Genomic DNA, 23,748 nt, shown 5'->3' on the forward strand with positions numbered 1-23,748 from the left:
AGAAGAGTAAGTTGTGCGGGCATGAGAGGAGCAGTCAAGGAGCATCAGCCAGGGAGTATGTTATGAAAGAGAGCAGGAGATGGCAAAGAGGAGTTACCCAGGAACCCAAGCTGAAGATGGGAGGAGGACAAAAAATGTTGAATTCATTATGATGTGTTAATTACATTACTGTAGCACCCAGTCAGGGTCAGGGCCCCACTCAGCTGGGTGTCACACAAACACACAGGAAGAGACAGAGTCCCCTGCCCTGCAAGTTTACAATCGTAATGACAGCAGAACTCCTGAAATACAGCACCCAGTGAGGTGGGAAGAACTCTCACGCCTCTTGATGGGCTCAATGCAGCTGAGAGTGGGCAACAGAGCTGCTCCCTTTAGTCCCCCAGTTCTAGACTGCACAAGCACCGGGGCTGTCCCTGGCATGAATTAGAGAAGCCCGGTGGATTTTCTACTATACACTGACTCCTAATGGTCCCAAACGGGTGTTATGACAGCCAGGGGTCACTGGGGCTATGCTCCCTTCCCCGGCCACATCTCCTGCACAGACTACAGGGAGAGGGGATGGCATAAGAGCCACTACAGGAACTGCCCTCTCCTGAGGCTCTCCTATGCAGGTGGAATCCCCCAGTGGCTGGCTACGCTGGCGCCGAAGGAGGCATGTAAAGTATCCCCAATGCAGCCACAATAGAGAAACAACGGCCTCTCTCTCTCTCCATATTCAGTCTGACAGAGCTGCCTCAACGGCCCGTTGGAAGGTTCTCTCCACAACCATAGGAGCTAGAAACTTCTTCCCCTTCCCACCCACCTCTCTGGAAGAGCGACTTAATTCCTGCAGAAACTGATTATGGGCTTATCTTCATTGCAAAGTTTAACTCAAGATATAACTCGAGGGTTGCCGCTAACTTGAGTCCCATCCACAGACAAAAACCCTTAACTCCACTGAGCTTTTAACTCAAGTGGGCTGGCCCGTCAGGGGGTACAGGCTAAAATTCAAGTGAGCCCAATTCATCAAGTGTTAGTATGACCACTCTGTAGTGGGAATACAGGCTAACTCCATTCCAGTGCCACTAGTTCTCAGCTGCCTTCCCACAATTCCTCCCATGTGCAGGACAGGACGAGAGGACAGACAAGTTCCCCTACAGTTCACTGGGAAAGAATTCAGCCTGGCTCAGCTTGCTGAAGTGCTAAGAATGATGGGATAGGTCCCCAGATGTCTTGGCACTACACACAAGCGAGTGCAGTGCCAGGATGGTTTCAGAAATTCAAGTGTTATATCATAACTTGGCCACTCTCACTGAGGCTAAGCTAACTCGAGAGGAGTACTCAGCACCTCTTAGAATCATATCTGACTAGGAGCACAGGATTTATCACACTAGATCAAAGCACCGGATCATTAAGTCCAGCATCTGATGGCCAGTGATAATGCTCCAGAAAAAGGGATAACCCATGCAGTCAGCCAGAGGAATAATTCTAGATGAGAGCAGTGGGGGAGATTCCTTGTTCTTTGTAAAACATTATATGCAGTAATGAGACCAGAGCTGTAATAGCTGGACACACATTACAGAAATTAGTGAAAGATTTTCATAAAGGGAGCTACTCTCTTCCCTCCCACTTACACTGCCAGGGCTGCATGGATCAATGCAGTGAGATCGATTAAGCAGACAGTGGAGACCTGCTCAATCGATCCCAGAAGTGCTCTCTGGTCAGCGCCATAAATTCATCCCCTCGAAAAAAGTAAGGCTGCGTTGACCAGAGGGTGTCTCCCATCAATGCAGTGCAGTGGAGACGCCACAGTACAGCAACATAAGCAAGTCGACGGGAGATACACAAGCTACAGTATGTAGCTTGTGTACCTCCTGTCGACGGCCACCAGCAGTGTAGATCAAGCCTAAGGGAATTACATCTTGCCCTACCTTCAATGGACATGGAGAACAATTGATCCCCGTCCTCTTTATAACATATTTGAAGACTTATCAGGTCCCCCATCACTCTTTTTTTCTCAAGGCTAAACATGCCCAGTTTTTTAAACATTTCCTCCCAGGCCTTGTCAGGACATGTTGTGATTCTAATGTCTTTACTCTAATTTGTACTTGCTGACTTCATTTTGGAGAGTGTTGAAATGGAGTCAGTAGGAAAAAATGGGGGAGCTAGTGGAAAAGATGACTAGCGCCAGTTGATGGGTTTTCCCCTGCCTATGGGTTAGTGCTCCAGCACTGATTCCCTTGCTTACGCTGCAAAGTATTACAGCAGTGGTGCTAACACATATACACCTTCCAAGCTTCCCCATTGCCAGCAATTATGATGCCACCCACTGCTAGGTACCTTCCTGCTGCCTGTCAACCAGGCGTCATTACAAGGATTTGAGATTGCCTGTGCAGAGCTTTATTCCGGTAAAAGGACCAGGCTTCATCAAACCCACTGGTGGCATTTGCCAAAGGGGAAGAACAAGGTTTTTGGATTCTTTTCCCAGCTGTGAAAGCCCAGCATAGAATAAGCAGATACATTTTCTCCTTTCTGTATTTGAAGTCTCACGCCACCATAACACATTGCAGGGAGCATTTTCCAAACAACAACAGTGTACACACAGGGATTAACTGTTCCAGAAGAGAGCTCACATACACTCCCCTGGCTGCATCAGCGTTGGGATTGAAACCATGAGGACTGTTTCAGATAACCAGGGCAGGAATGAGGTGAAGTGTTGCCCTAGGTAGCATTCAGGGTGGCAATGACTCCATGCTCTCATTTTTGCATTTGTATGACTGTCTCTCTCACACACACATGCACGCACACAGGGAGCAGGCAGTAGAAACTTGTGCTTTTGGGATCCAGCCCTGTGCCTATTGAAGTCATTGGCAGTTTTGCTATTGATTTCACTGGGAGTCAGATCAGACCTTTAATTTCATTTTGAAAAAACCACACCCCTGAGAGACAAGTTTTGCCAGCATAAGTGCTTGTTTAGACAGCATTATGTCAGTGGGAGACGCTCTCCCTCCGACGTAGCTACCGCTACTGTTTAGGTGGTTTTATTGTGTTGGTGGGAGAGCTCTCTCCTGTTGACAAAATGTGGCTATACAAGTACCAATACAACTGTGCTGCTGTAAGTTTTAAGAGTGGACTAGCCTAGTGCCTGGGGACTGAGGAATCCCATGGGTGAACAGATTAAATCAGAAGCATGAAGCTCTCCTGCTTTACCCTGGGGCTGACATGGCTACTCCCATCCCTCCCACAGCAGCCTGGGTCTTTGTTGTCCACTTACCATACACCCAGCCAACACAGATGACTTCAAAAATGGCCAGGAACAGCAGGCACGTGCCACTGGCAGCATAATAATCAAACAGCTGGAAGATGTACATTCCACCCTGTGACAGAAAGAGAAAGGGGAGACATGGAGGACTCAGCAAAAGGGAATGTGCAAGAGAAAATGACTCCGATGAATACAGAAACAGGTTGAGGGACAGGGGAACTGCACACAGACCAAAGGGGTATAGGAGAAAGGATTTCTCTCTAGGGCTGCCTGAACTAGGAGATTAACTATGCTAGGTACCATCATGCCCTAAAATGATTATCAGGCATGGTGCCATGATGATGTTTCATAATCATTTCATAGCATGATTTCAGTGTCCACAGAGAAGAGGGTGTTTTAAACACTGCCATAGACCATTCTCCCTGGCAAGTTTCTAGCCCGGTTTCTGAATGTGGCCTGGGGCTATGCTGAACTCTGTGTGCAAGCCATAAAGTTTAGATCCAGATATGAACTCCCCTGAAGTTCAGGATGTTTAGATGCCAGGTTTCTTGTTCAGGTCCATCTCTACATGTTACAAGGGTCCAAGCACAGTTCTGAGCCCTTGACTCTGTTGTGCAATGACAGTACAATGGCCTGAGCCTTTGTTCTACTCTCAGGAGAGCTATTTGTACAATCTGACTCACTCTCGGATTCTCACAGCTTTTCTTGACTAAAAATAGTCCTTCCAATGAAAGAAAAGTGCAACAGGTACATTCTAAAATTATTCAGCCTCTTGAATGGCTGCTGAAACAGAAGAAAAGCTCTCCTATTAATCCCACCAAACTCTGGGCCAACTTTTAGATTATCCTTCAGTGACGGACGGTGTGTAAAAGCCTCAGGGAAGTTAGACAGATCCTGAAGTCTGTCTCCAGAGTGAGGGGCACAGCTATCAGGGACTTCTTTCCTCTAACTTGGTCTAGGACCTGCTATCAACAGCCTTCCTGCCCCCAATCCTGTGTTCCACAGAGGACAGCCAGTCAACCGTGCCTTCCCTTGGAAGACCTCCACTATGACAAAGACTGGCAGCATTCATCTCATGTGTAGCTCATCTTTTTTTTTTACCTGAGAGCCATCAGGACTGGAGTTTGGATATAAAGTAACTTTCAGATGGACCTTTCCTGGTGCTAGATTATCTCTGAGACATATGACAGAGGAGGGCTCATCTATACAGTACTACAACATCTCAACTGGCCCTATATAAGAAAAAAGAATGACTGGTTATGATATGCACCAGCTAATAAACTAAACTAAAGAGAGAGAATGACAGTGTGAAATACAAACTGCTCCAAACAGTCAGTATCCTTTCCCCTACCATGTACTTTCCTTCTTACCTCAGTGACTAGCACCAGGCCAAGCAGGTAGCATATGACTGCAATCCCCAGGATCAGCAGCTCCCGGTGCCCTTTCTTCTGGAGCACTTCTGGGTACATGTCGACAATGGCCGTCACCAGGCTCTCAACACAGACGAACTGCAGAAAAATGCATGTCAAGAAACCACGGACCGAATGCCTCCCCTTCCCCACCCATCCTCTTTCCCACTTTCATTCTTCCACTCAGTCAGTCTCTCTCCTCTTTTTCATACATGAATCGCTTGCAAACAGGGAAGCGTAGCTGCATCTACAACCGCTGAGAACCAAATGAAGTGGAGTTACCACCGTGCAACAGCAGGAACGTAGCACTCAGGAGGGGCAGCTGGAGCCACATCTGGAACTGAGTGAGATTAGCACAAGCCTTGCACCGGGGGGTAGAGAGGATGTTGAGGTACAACAGAAATGGTACACGGAACAGGGAGACAACTGGGGAATTGCACCTCACCAGAAGGGGTGATCAAGAAACAAATCACGTGGCACAAAGAACCAGTGTGGTAGAACAGAAGTTACTACCAGGAAGCAGCTACTCTGGAGCCAGGAGACAACGAGGGTACTGCAGGTCACAAGGCACACGTGGAATCAAGAACTCTCACAGTACAATAGGAGATGCCATCCACCTACAGTTACAGCTGGGGACCATCACGATACAAAGGGAGCCCTAGTAAACTGAGAGGAGATTGACACAAACTGTGGGGCAAAGTGCCTGGCTCATGAGGGATGATTGCTAGCCCCTAATGGCAGGCATGGTGGGAAGGACAAAGAAACGCAGCTGATGATTGTCACGGGATTGTCAAGAGACGTATGCCAGAAGGTACAGGTGCTGTAGGTCACTGTTTAGGAATAACACCTAACACCAGCTGACTGCTGAGATGAACTGGCAAGCTCTAAGTACTATCATTTGGAAGCAATGTGGATGTGTGACGTGTTTCAGGTGGCTGTGTGGCACATAACCATTTCCCACCCATGAGTGATAACCTACACAAGGCTCTCAAACATGTGACAGACACCTGGGAGTTAGAGGGGGAAGAGAAGGGTTTTTCACTATACCTGGCTGTCCAGTCCCAGGAAGATCAACATCAGGAAGAAGAGGCAGGACCAGAGCTGAGACACAGGCATCATCGTTACAGCCTTTGGATACGCGATAAATGCTAGGCCAGGACCTGCCGATCAGATAGCCGAGTCAGAAAGGGATTTCCCCACCACCACCACCCAGCAACATAAGAACCAGTTTAATGTCCTGTTTAAAAAAACTCAGCCTGCTAAGACCTCACTCACTTCCCCAAAATGTACCATGCAACGATCACTGACACACAGGATAATGACTGCTGCTGACATGAGCAGAGCAGCTGGTTTTGGACAGACGAATCAGGGATTTCAAAACAACCGGGAATGCAGCTCTGGTTCTCAACAGTGGAACTAGGAACATCAGCACAGCAGAGAATGACACAGTGGTTCTGGACAACATAGACCAAAGCCTCTGGGTCCACAGAACAGGCAGAGCTTGTTCTGGGCAGCGGGACTGGGCTCGCTGGCAATTACAGAGGATGTAGGATTGATTCGAGGTACAGCACTGGTAACCTCATGGACTGGCTTCAGATTTAAAGGTGTCAATTCCTAAATAGTCCATGCTTTAAGTTTTGCTTTTGGCCCCGCCACAGTTAGAAAGCACCTACCGGACTCAGCCACTTCTGAAATGGGCACGCCCTGTTCTTGCGCCATGAAGCCCAGCACAGAGAAGATAGCAAAGCCAGCCACAAAGCTGGTGATGCTATTCAGGAAACATAGCATGAAGCAGTCCCTGTTGGGGCAGAACCAAAGGGAAACATAGAGATGGCATTGTTTTCTTCTGCAGAATTTACCACTTTTGGCGATTGCTTTTGTGCTCAGCTTCCTGAATGGGACAGGAATCCCTGCACTGGGTTACACTAACACTAGCTTTAGATTCTTCCAGAGGCCAGGAGCTCAAAACAGAACTCAGCACCCTACGGCTTTGACCCATGGCACTACAAAAGCTATATGATTACAGTTGGCAGAAAAAAGGACAGAGGGCCACAGTCATGCAGGATGTCCTGGTGAAGTCAATAGGGACTTGGCACAAGAGGCAACAGGAATCATCATGTGAGGGTAGAGCAATGGAACAAATACTGAGAGAAAAAGAATCCCTAAATAACAAGGGAGCTGATTCAAAGCCCCCTGAAACCAAAAGAGAGGCTCCCGTTGACTTCAGTGGACTGGGGATCAGGCCCGAGAGGGAAAGGGAACTAGAAGCAATACGTATGGGATGAAAAAGAACCAGTCACACCAGACAACCCTGTTGCTCTTTCTGATAGAATTAAAACACACAGAGGGTAAATGGAACGTAACTTGATTTTATTGAGGCATTTGATACTGTGGGCCAGCTTCTCCCCTTCTTTAGGCCACTGTGAATCTGGCGTAATTCCCCTGAAATCAGGCCCAGGGAACTGAACTGAATTTGGCCACATGCATCAATATCATGTAACATTTTACAGTGCCCATATCAGTTCAGCAATGGCACCCTCAGGAGCATCGTGCCCCCTTTCACCAAGGTTCAACACTGATCCAGAGGGAAGAGCGCCACCTACAGAGTCACCAGAGCCATTTCTTGTAGCACCCGGGTTTTCCTGGGTAGTCTCCTATCCAGTCTCTCAGCCCTGCTCAGCTTGTAAGAGCTGGCAAGAGCAGAAGACGAAATGGCATCACAGCCCCACACTTGATTTTGAGGCAGTGCAGGCCATAGCACCAGCTACATGCTGCTTGGCTGCCTACTTGGCTCTTCAGCTGGGTGTGAGAGGGGGAGGGACGCACAGGCTGCTCCTACCTGTAGCAGTTGTTATTGTACTTGTTGTAGCTGCCCAAAGCCGTCAGGCACCCCTGGCAGATAGCGTAAGAGAAGAAGATCTGCGTGCCCGCGTCCATCCACACCTGGAACAGAAAAGGACAGCGATTTCCAGGTACGGCAAAGGAAAGAAATGGTTACGTCCTGTCAGGGCACACATGCTTTGCGGCTGCATCCTGCCAGGCTTGGAGAAAGGAAGAATCCGTGCACAGTGCAACATGTCTCTGGGAAAACCAGGGTGATTGTCCAAGGCTGAGGGACTGGAGTGAAGATTGGGAAGATTTTCCTTCCAGACTCCAATGGCTTCTCTCAAATAGCCAAGGAGGAAAGGATTTGAGTGGGGAAAGGAGAGTGATTTTTCAGCCCCAGGGTCTTTGTTGCACAGGCTCCCTATCAGGGGGGAATATTCCAAGAGGGTTGTCATCATCCGTACCGTCATTCAGGGGGCTAGAACAATCCCAAACGCCATTCCTTTTTTCTAAGCTAAAGTGCCCGTAGAACGAAGAGGATGTGTGGTGCTGTGCTATGGTAGAAAGGCTGTATCAGCACAAGTTGGGGATCGCCTCACTGCGTGGGAGTGACAGAGCCACGAGTGTCTTACAGAGTCATCTCAAACAAGTGCCAATAAAACCTTTATATGACACCACACCACCTGGCATTCCCTACACGTGCGGGTGGAGGAAGATCCCGACAACAGGAGCAACCAGGAGATGCTGTGTTCATAGTATCTCATCACCACCAGGGTTTCATTAACTCAGTTTCTCCTGGCACCCGCCCAAAGCAGCTGAGAGTCTGTTGTTTATTTGTGCCCTCAGCCTCTGGCTCCTCCTCCACGTCCCTCTACTGAGAGCTCTTTCTCACACACAGTGCGATGCTAGTATACAGAGCCGTAAAAGACAGGCTGCAGCACTCAGCATCTTCCATAAGCCAGAGAAGGACCTCAGTAAAAAGTTAACAGCCAGGAGGGAAAAACCTGTCCAGTATCCTTGCTCTCCCCTCAACAGTGGCCAGCTGGTTTCCAAGTGGCTGCAAACAGGCAGGTCTTCAAATACACCCAGCCAAGCTCTGCCGTTTAAATTAACTGAGAATCCTGATGGATCCAGACCTACACATACACAGAGCAAACCCATACACGTTCATCCCATTACAATCAAGGTCCCACCTTTTCCACAGCAAGTGGGACCCAAATTCTTCAGCCAGGTATCTGGCTCCTGCAGCCCTCCCATGCGGCAGACCAGAAGTTCCATATCAACTTCCTTTCGATTAGCAAATGGAGGTTTTAAACAAATTAACTATGAATATGAATAAAACACTCAGTCCCTGTGTTATTTATTTTGATTTTAAAAATTCGGTTTATTTTAAGCTGTCTCAATGTTTTCAGCATGCCACAGATTTTTGTATGGACAACGCATCACTGCATCTGAAAGTCATTAGGAAACTGGAGGTTTTAGCAGCTGGGGAGGGAGCAGTTGGGCCTTTTGCCATCTGGGACGCAGTTTGAGACTGAGAAAAGCACATTAGTTGGATGCTTCTGCTAAAATAATCAGCAGTGAAATAATCATCATTTAAATACTCACCTTTAGGTCTCAGAATTAACATCCCATTGCGATGCATGGGCAGTTCACACGTCTCTGAACTATTGTTTCAGGCGGTCTGCAAACTCAGGGAACTAACACTAAATGCAAGTTACACACGTTCAAGGTTCTTCCCTCCCAAAGTGATAGGTGCTAGAAATGTAATATTTTTAAATTAAAGCAGACATTCTGGAACACAATTCTGCAAGAAGGTGCAGATTTCCCAGCAAATGCCAGAGATGCAGAATATCAGAGTAAAAACTGACTGTTCATAGTGTCTATAGTTACCTACACACCTACTGCAGTTTCTCTTATCCTAGGAAGCTGGCCTCCCTGAGGAAGCTCCAGCCTCTTGACACCCATAGGTTTAAAATACATTGACAAAAAGGCTATGTTTGTGCTGGGCTGAGATTCCTCCATCAGTCTTTTTAAAGAGGCCTCAATATTTTGTCAAGAGAAGCTCAATCCAGGCCAGAGAAAATGGAGAGTTTTTTTCCCCCTTTTGTTAATCATAATTTCATTTAAGACTCAACAAAACCATCTGTCACACACTAAATATTTAATAGATGCTTCTGCATTTGCCAAGCCCCTAAATGGAAATGACCTAAGACACCCATATGTTTAAAATACACTGATAAAAAGGCTATGTTTGTGCTGGGCTGAGATTCCCCCGTCAGCCCTTTTAAAGAGGCCTCAATATTTTGTCAGTCTCAAGGGCTTGTCTACACATACAGTGCTGCAGCAGCACACTGCACTGATGAAGCTGCACCGCGCTGTATGCCAGTGGGACAGAGCTCTCCCGTTGGCATTATAAAACCACCTCCGCGAGAGGCAGTAGCTGTCCACACCGGCGCGTATGTCGGTGTAACTCATGTCACTCGGGGGGGTGGCTTATTCCCACCCCTGAGCAACATAGGTTATGCTGACATAAATTGTAGTGTAGACATAGCCTTTGTTGGAGTCTCTCCACACCTCATGGTATCAAGCTGTAGTCACTCACCTGTGGGTCTGCAAGCCTGGAAATGTCTGGCTTCAGATAGAACATGATCCCCTCAAAAGCACCAGGCAGGGTGGCCCCTCGAATCAGCAAGACAAAAAGCATTAGGTAGGGAAATGTAGCAGTGAAGTAAACAACCTGAAAGCAGAGAGAAAGATTAAAAGGGGACATTGTCACCCTATAAATTATTCATCCAAAACAAATCCCCTAACTCTATTAACAATACTTGAGTCTTTAAATCCCCAAAGCCTCTGCTTTCACTGAATTCTAATTAAAGGTCATGAAAACATTTCTATTCACAGTCAAGATTTTCAAGCATGAGCAGTGAATTTGAGGGGAACAAAGGGGCAACCTGAGACACCTTACAGGGGCCTGAGTTTCAAAGAGTGACTGCTCTGCACACTAAAAAAAATCAGGCCCCTTGAAGGCATCTCATCTTGATTCTACAGGCCCCCAAAATCTTGATGCATTTTTGAAAATCTTGACCATGGTTTTTGTAAAATGCTCCTCTTCTCTCTTTTGTGTGGGAAGTGAAATGGACTGATTTAGGTAATTGTTGGAGCAGAATGAATCATTCATCATTAACTAACTATTTTAGCCCCTTTTTCTGCTGGTGGAATTTAATATCAGTGAGCAAGCTGCAATTTCCCTAAATGTATTCATTATTCAGATTCACTCAAATAATATCCTTTTGAATTTTTGGGTGCACTATGAATTCATAGCACATATTCTAACATCAAGCTGTATTATTTAGCTGTGATTGGTCAAATAAGCCAAGGGTCACTGTTTCTATTCAATGAGCATACAAGTACTGCTGGTACTGAAATTTGTCACTGAAATTCACTTTTTGCAAACATTTATGCTAGTAAACCAGATCATTCGAAGTTTGAGGAAAGTAAACACAAAAGAAGCACAAATGTGGCCAAAGTGAATTGGTTTTAAAAAATATTCAGCCTTTTCATATGAATTATTCTCCCAGTTCTAGTAACCATTAAGCTACTGGTACTGTGCCTTTAAATATTGTTTATTAAAAATGAACTTTCAGTCAAGAGCTGACTTCCTGTTAACTAAAAAGCTCTGCATATTACTTTTTACTCCACTGCAAATATTAAACCAAAGAATGTATATTTTAAGAGATTCTGTGAACTGTCTGCTTGTTCATAATATCCCAAAGCACAACTTTTTATGAGGGTAACAAACAGAGAGGAACAGTTAAATTATTTGACAGTATTTTGTGAGATTCATATGTTTTAAAGTCAGAAGGGACCATTATGATCATCTGACCTCATGCGTAACACAAGCTACAGAATTTCACACAGTCATTTCTGCTTTAAGCCCATAACTTCTGACTGAGCTAGAACATTTATCGTAGAAAAACATTTAGTCTTGATTTAAAGATTATGAGTGATGGAAAATCCACCACATTCCTAGGTAAAATTGCTCCAATGGTTAATTTCTCTCACTGTTAAACATTTGCACCTTATTTCTAGTCTGAATTGGTCTAGCTTCAGTTGCCAACCATGAGACCTTGTTATGACTTTGCTAGATTAAGGAACCCTCTACCACCAGAAACATTCTGCCCATGTAAGTACTTATGACTGATCAAGTCACCTTTCAACATTCTCTTTGTTAAGCTAAATAGATTGAACTTCTTTAGTATCTTACTGTAAGTAGCTATGGCTGGGAATTTTTTGACCAAAATATTTTTGCCCGTCAAGAAATGTGGATTTGTCTAAACCAAAACTTTTCATGGGAAAGGGTCAATTTCAACTCAAATATATATATATAAAGATTCAAAATGGCAAACATGACAAATTCCGGCTCTGCAGTTCAAAACGACTTTGGATTTAGAAAACTAAACTAATTGAAGTTAAAAAAAAAAATGTTGAAAACTTGTAATAGAAATGAAACATTTCAAAATTACTAAAAGTAAACATTTCAATTGACCCGAACTGAATCATTTTTTGGATTTTCTGTTTATGAAAAATGTTAATATTTTGATATTTTTGTCCTGATTCTGGATGGGAATTTTTTTTTTTAATCTTAAAAATTTCATAGGACAGGGAAACCATTTTCTGCCCAGCTTTAACTGTAAGGCAGATTTTCCAGGTCTCAGATCATTGTAACTCTTCTGAATCCTTTCCAATTTTTCAACATTGTTTTAAAGAATCTTTTTAAACCCACATGTTTATACTTCAGCATTTGATTGTTTTTTTAAGAGCAAAGGATGAGAGGAGAGTGGGAAGGAGACATAGATTTTAACTGAATCCTCTTTGTCTCCACACATATGCAAAGAGCAAGACAGAGCAACTCAGTAAATTTCCATTAAAGGCAAACAGTCTTGCAGGTTCCACTCATTCCCGCCTGAGAGCTGAGCCAAGGAGCATAGTGGTAAAAAGTTTATAAATATTGGGGAGGAAGACAGCCCCGTGGCCTCAGCAGCTCATTGACGCAGGACTAAAGAGATGTGTCTGTTGTGAAGGATGAATCTCAATACCTGCACTAAGAAAGGGTGAGGGAGATGAGAGCTCATGTACGGAGAGAGAGCAGATAGTGGGAAATGCCTTTGGAAGAAGGGTACTGAAGAAACTGGCCACTCATCCGTCAGTGATTGTCACACTTCCTCTGGAAATGTGCAAGGACCTGCCCTGAGTAGTTGGTAGTACTATAGTGACTTTCATATACACAGTGACTTACACTGAGTAGTGTAATCCAACCTCACCACTGCTCAGGGGGTTATACTCCAGCCCTGCACCATTAAAGCCCTGGTGGCTTCTCTAAACTGGCTCCCATGTGAAACATGTTATGCTCATCCAATCCAGGAATGGAAACAATATAACTTCATGTGATTTATGCAATCCCAGCCAGCCAGTCCAGCTCAAATGTGCAATATTGAGTGTGGAATGCTCACAGAATCACCCTGTTTATGAGCAATTCATTGAGTTAAAGAAAAAAAGACCAAAACCACCCAAACTGAGCAATTACAAATAATGAGGAAGTGGGAGGTAACCACAATGGATCTCCTAAATAGATTATTTCCAGTGGGTTATTCACTCAGCGCTGGTGTTTAATTATTATTGGTGATTGGAGATTTGCCAGTAAAAAATGTTGCTAGACCACATGGGGTTTGTGTATCGGCAACTGGATGATTGCATGTTACTGCTGCTGACGCAGCATCTTTTACAAGGTTTCCCCATTACAGTGAGCAACGCTGGCTTAGGACTTCCACATTTCTTCTAAGCTCTGTCCCTTGTCTCCCATCTCTGTTTGATCAGCTTTCTTTGCTCTTCTCTTTAGGGCCAAGTTCAGACCCAATGCAGTTGCACCCATCCATACCAGCCTGAGTTTGGCCCTATGTCCTGTGTGTTCCCTACCTCCTTTCTTCATCTCTCTCTGTATTATGGAGAAGGCAAAGAAGTTGGAGAGGAGCTACCAGGGCAGCTAGGAGGAGATTTAGGAACTAAGGGGACAGAGTTTGCTCTTACTTTGCCTGTGGACTTGACTCCTTTCCAGATGCAGAAGTAGCAGACGACCCAGGCGAGCAGAAGGCAGAGAGCCAGCTCCCAGCGCACGGTACCCAGATTGTTAATACCGTCTGTGAGTCCCAGGACTCTCCTTCTGCCAGAGCCAGTGGAGAGAGAAAGATTAACATCCCAAACTTGACTCTTCCAGCAGCCCCTAGGCCAGAATTCTCATACGCATCACATAGCATGGCTGCCCCGTCTCCCCCATCCCTCCCGCTTCCAGTCACCCTAGCTCTGACAGCTCTACTGTACCCTGGGTCACTGTAATGCTGCAGGACTCTCTGAGATCCCTACCGGCCTAGCCCCTGCCGTTCCACCTTGCCCTTTTGTCGGCCTGGGCTCTACAATCTCTCAAAGCCCTCGACCACATCAACAACTCCACTGCAGCCTCCGATCATTCTGGCCTTTACAGCACTCCCAGTCACACACCACGGCCATCCCCTTGGCTTCCTCACAGTCCACACTCAGTCAGAAGCCATCCCTGCAGCCCCAGTATCATCACTGGCTCCCAGTTACCCTGCTGGCAACTTTGTTTCCTCCAACCACCCCATATTCTATGGCTCCCTCCAGAAACACAACACAATTACCCTTGTGGTGACGGCCCTCATTCAACCTGATCCCTACAGGTTCCCCTCAACACCCAGTCTCCCTAAGGTTACGTCTACACTGTGAGCTGGAGGTGTGATTCCCTGTTCACAGAGACATATTTGCACTCACTCTCATCTGAGTTAGCGTGCTGATAATAGCAGTGTGGCCGTGGTAGCTTGTGTTAGCAGCCCCCAGTACATACCGATGGAGTTCAGGTGGGTTTGTACGCAGGGCAGCTAGCACACTGCTGCCTCTGCCTGTGCCACCATGGCTACACTACTATTGTTTGCATGCTACCTCAGATGAAAGCCAGCACCAGTATGTCTATGAGAGCTGGGATCACACCCCTCATTCATAGTATAGACACAGCCTAACAGGGACCACGTGAAAGCTGACCTGGTCTGGACAGTTCCCCTGCAGCCTCTACTACTCTAATACCTATGACAACTCTATGTCCCCCCCATAGGGTGAGCAGATGTCCTGATTTTATAGGGACAGTCCTGATATTCAGGGCTTTGTCTTATATAGGTGCCTATTACTCCCCACCCTGTCCCGATTTTTCACACTTGCTGTGTGGTCACCCTACCCCCCAAGCAAAAAAAACCCCCAAACTCTGATGGTTCCCTTGGAACTGGCAATGTTGTACTGATGAGTTTTTTGTAATTACTGACGGAAGGACCCAGGGACCAAGAGAAAGAGTCAGGAGTCCAGCCCTGAAGTCCCAGCTCTTCCCCTGACTCATCTTGTGGCGTTCTACAAGTCACTTCACCAAGGGGGAAACTGAGGCACAGAGGATGCTTTGCAAAGGAGACGAGTGTCCATTGTCCCACTCAGCCTGTCAGGGTATGTCTACACAGCAAAGAAAAACCCGCAGCTGGCCCGTGCCAGCCGAGTAAGGCCGAAGTCTGGGACCCTCCCACTTTGCAGGGTGCTAGAGCCCAGGCTCCAGCCCGAGCCCGGTAGTCTACACAGCAATGAAACAGCCCCGCAGCTTGAGCCTGAGTCGGCTGTCACAGGCCAGCCACAAGCGTCCAGCTGCTGTTCAGGCATACCCAGATCGGCTGAGTGGGGCAATGGATACTCATCACCTTTGCAAAGCACTTTGAAAGTTATAGATGAAAACGTGCTATTGTGACTGAGCCCCTGAGTCCCACTTGCTTCCTGGGACTTCCCTTGACTGAGCAGGGGCCAGGCTGTGAATGTGAGTCCTTAGAATTACAGTTCTCATATTGGTCACACCCCCTGTGGGCCAGTGCCAGATGATTCCCTGCAGTGCATTCCACAGCATTTCCCCTTTCGGTGTCTCTCGGGTGAGATGCCGGTTTGCCCTCCGGGTGTTTTCACGTAAAGAATCGCAGAAAAAGTTGTTTTCCTCTAACACTGAACAAGGAACTCCATTAGAATAAGGGGAAAGCTACTTTGTCTCTTCCTGCTTCATCATAGAACATCTTTGCAGAATCTCTTCCAACCCCCTCTACCTGACCTCCTGCGCTAGACAGATCCTCACACTTGGTGTGCGGACATGCATGCCCTCTGGGTGTCTGTCAGGGTGGCCCTGCCAACATGTATTCAGGCTCTGTGTCTGCAGAACCTGCAGGTGCTGAGTGCATCCGCCATGTCAGGAGTGCGGCCATGTGTGTGTACATGCACGTGCTCTCAGGAAGTGTCAGTGTCTGATCTCTGGGGGAGTGTGGTGCCTGGAGCAAGACAGAGTGTGTATAGGGGAGCCCTGTGCGTGGGCCCACATACCCTATGGATGTCTGTTGCACGGGCCCCGTCAGTACGCAAGTTTGCTGTAAGTGTGCTCACGTGCCCCATGATGTGCGATGTGCCATAGGTCTGGGTTCTGAGATGTGGCCAGTGCACATCTTTTTTGGCTTTATGGCGACTCCATTTGGAGTATTCACATTGCTGTGACCTTTTGAGGAAAGAGGCGTCTGAAATCGGGGTACCTACTCCCAGAACTCGATAACTGGGGAGGTGGTGTTCTCAGGCATTGTCCAGTTCTGCAAGTCAGAGTTATTCAGAAAGTCCACGCACTGATCTACAGAGAAGAAAACAAGTTGGTGAGCTAGGAGAATTATCATGCTTCTCAGCCTTTCAGCTCCCTCCCACTCATCCCTGCTCACGCCAGCTGCCCTCTAAAACTTCACTCTCTCTCCCCACCCAGAATCCCAGCTGGGGGAGGGGGAGGAGAGAAGTGGCAGCTCCTTACTGAATAGGAAGCACATGGCTGTAGAATGCAGGGTATTATGGGACAGCAACTATGGTTACCCAGACTGCCAAACCTCATACATGCACGTATGCTCCCTCCACACTGCCTCAGAACATGATTTATGTGGGACATTTCTAAAATTCAGGGGAAGCAGCGGAGCGCAGAAATAGCACCTCGTAATATATTCAGCAAACGATAAGGCAAACCACAGAAAAACAGAGGCACAGTCCCTCTCTGGGAAGTTCTCTCTTGACATTCAGTAACTCAGAGAGGAATTTCCCTGGCTTTCCTCACAAATAAAGCTCTGCTTGTGGAGCTGCGAGAATCAGATTCCTCCTTTGGGAAGGGCAGTGACTCCTGTCAGGGGTATGGCAAGGAAAGGGCTATGAGTGGACTGAACATGGAGAAGGGAAATTTCATAGATTCCATGACCAGAAGGGACCATTGAGATCATCTAGTCTGACCTTCCGTATAAAGCAGGCCATAGAACGTCCCCAAAATAATCACTAGAGCACATCTTTTAGAAAAACATCCAGCCTTGATTTAAGACATGTTTGGCATAAGTGAAACAGAGAAGGAATCACGCTCATGTCAAAGCTCTTTCCAGTTTTCTAGCACTCTGTTGGGAACAGAGCTGGCTTAACAAAGTAACAAAGGCTGGGGAGCCATTTGACTGGTCAGTGTTCTCCCTTGTTCCAGGGCCCATGGACACTGGATAAAACTGAGACCAGGTCTACACTGCAGATTTTTGCTGGCATAGTTATGTCGGTCAGCGACGGGAAGAGGTGTGATCCTTGACTGACATCGGCGTGCCAGCATAAGCACCTAGTTTATTCCAGCTGTTACATTCATGGCACACACACAGAGAAGTTAGATAAAAACAAATACTCTTGCTGGAAGGTTGCAACGTAACACTGCTTTATTACTTACATTCAGAACAATAACACACAAGAACCCAAAAACCAAAAAAGAGAAAACAAGCAGCTCCCTAAGGCAGAGAGACACAATTCACCCCACCTCGGTTTAAGTTAAACTTGGCTCTTTCCAGACTGACTGCTGCTCCCAAATGCTTCACTACAGAGCCCCCGCACCGCACCCCCAGTCTTAAAGTGATAAATTACAATTCCAATACAGTCCGCACTTTTGCCAAGGGGTTAGAGCGGGACTTGGAATAAGTTATACTGGAAAAAGCATGATTTTGCCAGGATAAACTGCAACCACCCTAGAAGTGCTTTGCCAGTATAGTATACTGGCATAGCTATACTGACAGTGCACTCCTAGCGTAGACCTGGCCCGAGTAAGCCAAGACTGACTGAACAGTTGACTGCCCATGTGACAGAGGCTGGCCCAGAAGCTTGAGTGTGTGAGGGGCAGTGAGTGGGTTGTGCTGTACCCTGTTACACTAGATAAGGGCAGCGCCCACTCCAGTGAAAAGCTCCTTCCATGACTTGGAGTGGGATGAGGACTCCAGACTAAAGCTGGTCTGAAAATGGGCTTTTCTTCCCCTGAAAAAATATTGAATTTCCAGTAAAAAATTGAAAACCAAAACATTTTGATTCAGAAATGCTGCCACGGTGCCTCATGCTCCCGTTATGAGCAGAGTTCTCTGGTCAGATTACCTAACCTATGATGCACTATGGTCTCTCTTCATGGTGGCAGGAGGCTGTTGCGTCCTGGCCATGGTGCATCATGGGAGAAGTAGTCTACTTGTGCAGCCCAGCCCATAGAGGAGAACGGGCACACAAGGAAACCATACAACACCCATGAGGCCCACAGCAGGATATCTGAATCAAAATATTTTAGTTTTCAGCTGAATATTTCATTGAAAATTCAAAATTTTCCATGTAAAGCAAACACTTATTGCAAAAAATGTTCAATCAAAAACTCAATTTTCGGTCAAAAAGTCATTTTGATGGAAAGTTTTCAAACCCAGATCCTCTTTCCAGGAGCAGACAAACTGAAGTTGTACCTGAATTCCAAGGATTATTACAGGTGGCCCAGGGTAACACAGCAGCAAAGGAGCTGAAGAGGTAGAAGATAGCCCAAGACAGGATGACGATGTAGTAGATATTCAGATAGGATTCGATGACTTGTGAGGCGTATCCAATTCCTCAGAGGGAAAGTGACAGAGGTTAGGAAATGGCCCCAGGCTAGCCCTAAATATATCAGACTGTAGCTAAAAATAGTGACATAGCCCATCCCACTAGAGATGGGAGCATGGCAAATTAATGAGTAGTTTGGTTCACCAGAGAATCCTGTAAGACTCAGGTTGGGGATTGGAGATCCAGGTGTGTTTCATCGTGGCAGAGAAATCAGAAATAAAAGGGTTTTCACTGCTAACTGCATCGCATGCCCAAAGAATGGTGTCAGAGCAAAAGCACAGGGTCAGGAGACAGCTTCCAATCCTGGTTCTGCCAATATCAGCAATTAAGCAAATGCCAATATGAGCAAATCACTTAATCTTTTTGTGCCTCGGTCTTCCCAGGTGTAAAATGGGGATCATAAAACTTTAGGATAGTTGTGAGGCCAATTCTCTGAGGTTTTAAAGTAGGGCTGTCTAGAAAACAAGAATTACATTTTACAAAAAAAGTCAAGGTTTTATCATTTGTTTTTGTTCCACCTCAGAACAAAAACTCCACCTTTTGAAATTGTTCACACCAAAAACCCATGAGACCCACCACCGCACCTTTCTTCCTCTCTCTGGTTTTGACCAGAAATTCCATCTTGGACCTGAGAAACCCATTCATTGACTCACCTTCGAAGATAGGGCAGATCTTCCTCCAGGCAGTGATCCCTCCCTGGCTGGTGTACTGTCCCAGTGCTGTCTCCAGGAAGAACACTGGGATCCCACAGGTGAAGAGGAAGATGAGATAGGGGATGAAGAAGGCACCTATGGAAAGAGTATGGGTGGCAAATGTGGGAATCTTTACTACTCAACATTATCATAACCACTCATTTCCAGTATATGAACCAGTGAGATGTACCAGCAAGGCTCAGCTAAACACCTTAAATTCTTATCTGAACTAAATGGACCTGTTGGGTCTGCAAAATTGTGCAGATATTACAAAAGAACAGCCTCTCGACTTTCTTCTTCTTGTCCTGGAAACACCACAAGCACCACCTTCCTCATGCTATTTCAGACTTCTGCGTCCTGGCCTGGCCTGAACCTGGAAGTGCAGAACGGCAAGAAGACAAAAAAAGGACACAGAAAATAAAAGTTGACTATGCTTTTCAACCCTCAAAACAGGTCGGAGCAAAGATTTGGGAATGTAAGAGGAAATCTTACTGTCTCCAAATTGGGGCTACGGCTACACTGACGGTGGCAAAGTTGGATCGACTGAAGTTGGATCGAGTGAAGACCCGCTCAGTCAATCCAGAAATCGACGTACTAAGACCACCTTCACATGTAGCATAGCGCTGCATCCGCAGTGCAGTGAAGATGGCGCGCAGAACAGAAGCAGAGAAGTCGACGGGAGTTACGCAAGTTTCTTGCATAGCTTGCGTAACTCCCGTCGATTGCCACCAAATCTCAGAGGTAAGTGTAGACAGGGACTCGGTCTTCCTTAACCAACAGTATCAGGATAGCTCTCTCCTCTCCAGTTGATTCTAAACTGTTGCCAAGATCTTGGTTTAGTCTCCAGCCTTTTCTTCTCCCATCTCATAATTTGCCTTTCCAAAAAGAGCATCTGGGCTTCACCCTTCATAACCCACCCACCACTGTCTAAATGGCAGACGCAGGGCAGGCAAACACCATTTTCCTCCTCGAGGCCTCATCAGACACACTGAACAATTGAGAGGTGAATATTCCCATCCTTTGCCCCAATCCTCTGATAAAAACACAGATGTTTGGAACAAAGATTTCGGCTCCTCCTCTCAGAAGAACCAGATTTGCCTTCTAGATCTGTTTTTCCCTTGCCATCAACAATCATTCAGACTGATGTTCCTTCCCATGAGAGATAATTAACAATGGTTTAAATGAAGAACATTTCCCCTTGTTCTTATGCCAATAACATTAAAATAAAGAGCAACATCAAAATGTTCCCTAAACTTAGATGTACTATAGCTGCAGGGGACCTAGGGGGGGCCAGCAGAAGGGAGGTCTTTTCACATTCAGACAGGGTCAGCCCAAGTGCATGAGATAGGAAACATGGATCCTGTATATATTTAGCTAAAAGCAGCTGCTCCTTTCACTGCCACATAAAAAACCTTTCAATCAGAGTTCTCGTGAGACCACAGTATTATCCAGTACTTGATTCAATGAATCCTTAAAGAGTTCCCCTTCCCGATTTTTGATTCAGATTGTCCTAGTGGCTGATCAATTTAATCAATAATAATAATGTATAAGAGTGCCACCTCATGTTTATAAAACTTCTTTCCTTTCCAAAGTTCCCAAAGTGCTAGCCAGGATATCAGGGCTAAGATCTATTTTAAAAAAAAGTGACATGGAAGCTTTCAAGACTGTACAAGTGGCCAGACCCCCTTAACCCTGAGCTCAGCTAATGGTTCAGTCCTGATTCAACGGGAAGGGTGCTGTCTACTAAAACATGAAAACCACTTTCTGTAGCACCCTGAATTTTCTGTGTTAGTCGCCCACCCATGTTTTGCCCAGCGCCTAGCTGTGTTTAGTTTGAGAGATCTAACAAGATCACAGCCTGATATGTTACAGCTACATTAGAAATAATCATTGAGGCAAATAAATTAGTAATTTTTTAATGCAACAGAAATGTTACATTAGTTAGGATAGAGACTGCAAGGATTGTCAATCCTGATACTCCTGTTTCACCTGAAAGAAGAGACTCAAATGCAATGCAATGAAATTTGTGACATGGCCTTTACTGAATGGGAACTCAAAGGAGGCACTACGTATGACTATAAACATTACCTCAAGACCTGACTATGGAATGGGAACATAAGGTATGTTCTTATTACCTTACAGGACTATATTCTTTTAGTTTTCCTTAATGAACCAAAGTCCAACCATTTTTATAAAGAAACTGGTAAAGTTCAATTATCCCCCCTCTGTTGTTTCATCTTATGGTCACAAGAAAATTTCATTTTTAACCATGTAAATGGTCTTCTACTGCAGTTTTATAAGGAATGAAACAAGTCATGCAAGCAGCAGCGAAGGGGGATGGACTCTTTCTGTGGGAATGTTTCCCCTGGCCAGGGGTTGGCTACTTATAGATCTGTTGCTGGGAAAGCGGTAGAGGTGTGCTTTTCTTTCTCATTCTCTCAGGCACATCTTTCTGAAGTTCCTCAAATTCATGACAAGTGCCGTGGTTCTTCGGCTTTGAGAATGTGGTGGCCTTACTTAGTTTTAGAATGTATTTTGGAAAACACACCTCTGTTTTTCTTGTCAGGGATTACCAGAAATAGCAAAGTACTGTGAGAAAAGCTACAATGATAGTCCAGTCAGGTCTAGAGGGTGTGTTTTGTGGGGATGGGAGTATCAGCTGAGTCACAGAACATACAGGATAGGGGAGCAGTTGTCCACATGCCCTTGAGCAGGATCGCTGAAGGAGATAACAGCAATGAAGCATTTTCCCTTGCCAGAAGACCAGCTATGATCAGAAACAGCTGGGAGATAGCAGGGAGGAGGGAGGGCCTCAGGGACTGTTGGATGGGGGAACTGACAGGCTGGGTTCCCTGGCTGTGGGAGCCCTCAAAAGGTTCTGATAATTCAGCTGTGTTTTAGATAAACATCTGAGTTTTTGGCTGCCTCTACAAACTCCAAACCTAGAGGTTTGCCTGATATTAAAATGGGCACCCTTCTGAAAGCTGGATTGCTCCTCTCCATCTGACAGAGCTTCTCTGAGCGCCCATCTGTGAAGTGAGATTTGTCTCCCACTGCTCAGATTGCCCTCTCTGTGTGACTGCCTCACTGGAGGGTGTCTCTATATATGGTGTGTGTGAATATATGAATGGATGAAGGTGCCTGCTCTGGTGCTCATATTCCTGGGCCAACACCTCACACAACCTGCACCTTTATGGACTTACCACCTCCATTTTTGTAACAGAGATAAGGGAATCTCCAGACGTTGCCCAGGCCGATGATCTCTCCAGCCACAGACAGCATAAACTCCATTTTATTGCTCCACTGGCCTCTTTCCTCCATTTTTGGCTTCTCCTCTTCAAGTACCGCCATGCCCCCATTGGGCTCAGCCGCCATAGCTGCCCAGCGGGGCAGGGGAAGCTGAGAGAAAAACAGAGCATAGACTGTAAGAAGCTGCTACAGGTGGAAAGAGCTGAGAAGGGACTCTACAGTTGTTTTGACAGTAGCCTCAGCTCAGGGCAGTTCCCAGAGAATTCCAGGGAACCTCCATCTGAAAACCGTCTGCAACATGCCAGGGGCTGGTTCTTAAAAGATGGAAGCCAATTGATTGGTCAGCTGAAACGGAGTCCTGGCCCCACCTTCATCTCCACCTCTTTCTGACTAGACCCACCTCCTTCTCATCCTCTTATTCCCAGTATCCTCCCTGTCACTGATGACAAAACCTTTCTAAAGTCTGGATATAATTGCATGACCAGTAATTCCAGGAAAGGGAAAGACAATCAAAGCTAATACTGCAGGGAGATACGCTCATCAAAACATCTGTGGAAGGTCAGGAAGAATTCCTCCACCATGTGCAATATTGTACAACTGACCGGGTGAACTATGGGGTGGTTGCCTTCCTCTGAAGTAACATATCTGATACTGGCCACTGTCACAGGCAGGATAGTGAATTTGATGGGTCGATAGTCTAAACAAGTATGGAAAATCCTATAGTCCTATTTCCAGACCTTGCCAGGAGTCCTGGAATTATTACTTTTTGGCCTGCTAGCCAACACAGTTTATTTCATCATAGCATGTCATAGGAGCAGAGTGTAAACACACTCCTTTGACCTAAGTTTCCCTCAGTAACAAGATAAACTTTCACACCAGCACCCACCCCCGCAACAAAAACAAACAAAAAAAGGCAAAATGGCACAAAGTCCCTGAAATGAGAGAGAGAGAGAGAGAGAGAGATTGTTATACACACTTCCACAAATGTGTAAAATGCTCAAATATCGTATCCTGCCTAGCATTAAAGTAAGATTAGACAGACAGGGTATGTCTATACTGCAGTTAAACACCTGCAGCTTGCCCACGTCAGCTGACTCAGGCTTGCCAGGCACTCAGGCTGCAGGGCTGTAAATGTTTAATGAAGATGTTTGAGCTCGGGCTGGAGCCTGCATTCTGCAGGGCTGACTTTTCAATTTAGGAGACAAGAAAGAAAACCTGGGGGGTGGGATTTGGTTTGATTCTAGCAAACAATTTTTTCCCCTGCTGAAATGAAAAAAAAAAATTAGTTTTACCTTGAAAT

The 23,748-nt window shown here is 46.0% G+C and overlaps 1 protein-coding gene across 1 annotated transcript in view; it reads right to left on the minus strand.

Moving 5' to 3' along the window:
- SLC6A12 (solute carrier family 6 member 12) overlaps positions 1–22,550 on the minus strand; it is a 36,151-nt gene extending 13,601 nt beyond the window's left edge. The window contains exons 1-11 of the mRNA XM_067536268.1: positions 22,403–22,550; positions 19,161–19,295; positions 18,375–18,515; positions 16,147–16,234; positions 13,564–13,696; positions 10,082–10,216; positions 7,490–7,593; positions 6,324–6,448; positions 5,698–5,810; positions 4,612–4,749; positions 3,254–3,356 (exon numbers count right to left, since the gene is read on the minus strand). Coding sequence (XP_067392369.1) covers positions 3,254–3,356; positions 4,612–4,749; positions 5,698–5,810; positions 6,324–6,448; positions 7,490–7,593; positions 10,082–10,216; positions 13,564–13,696; positions 16,147–16,234; positions 18,375–18,515; positions 19,161–19,295; positions 22,403–22,550 — 1,363 coding nt within the window. The remainder of the gene's footprint in view (positions 1–3,253; positions 3,357–4,611; positions 4,750–5,697; positions 5,811–6,323; positions 6,449–7,489; positions 7,594–10,081; positions 10,217–13,563; positions 13,697–16,146; positions 16,235–18,374; positions 18,516–19,160; positions 19,296–22,402) is intronic.
- Positions 22,551–23,748: the final 1,198 nt, after the last annotated feature.

The sequence above is a fragment of the Emydura macquarii genome, unplaced genomic scaffold (assembly GCF_026122565.2).
Source record: "Emydura macquarii macquarii isolate MOO-44397 ecotype Brisbane River unplaced genomic scaffold, CSIRO-AGI_Emac_v2 contig_3530, whole genome shotgun sequence".
Classification (NCBI taxonomy): domain Eukaryota; kingdom Metazoa; phylum Chordata; order Testudines; family Chelidae; genus Emydura; species Emydura macquarii.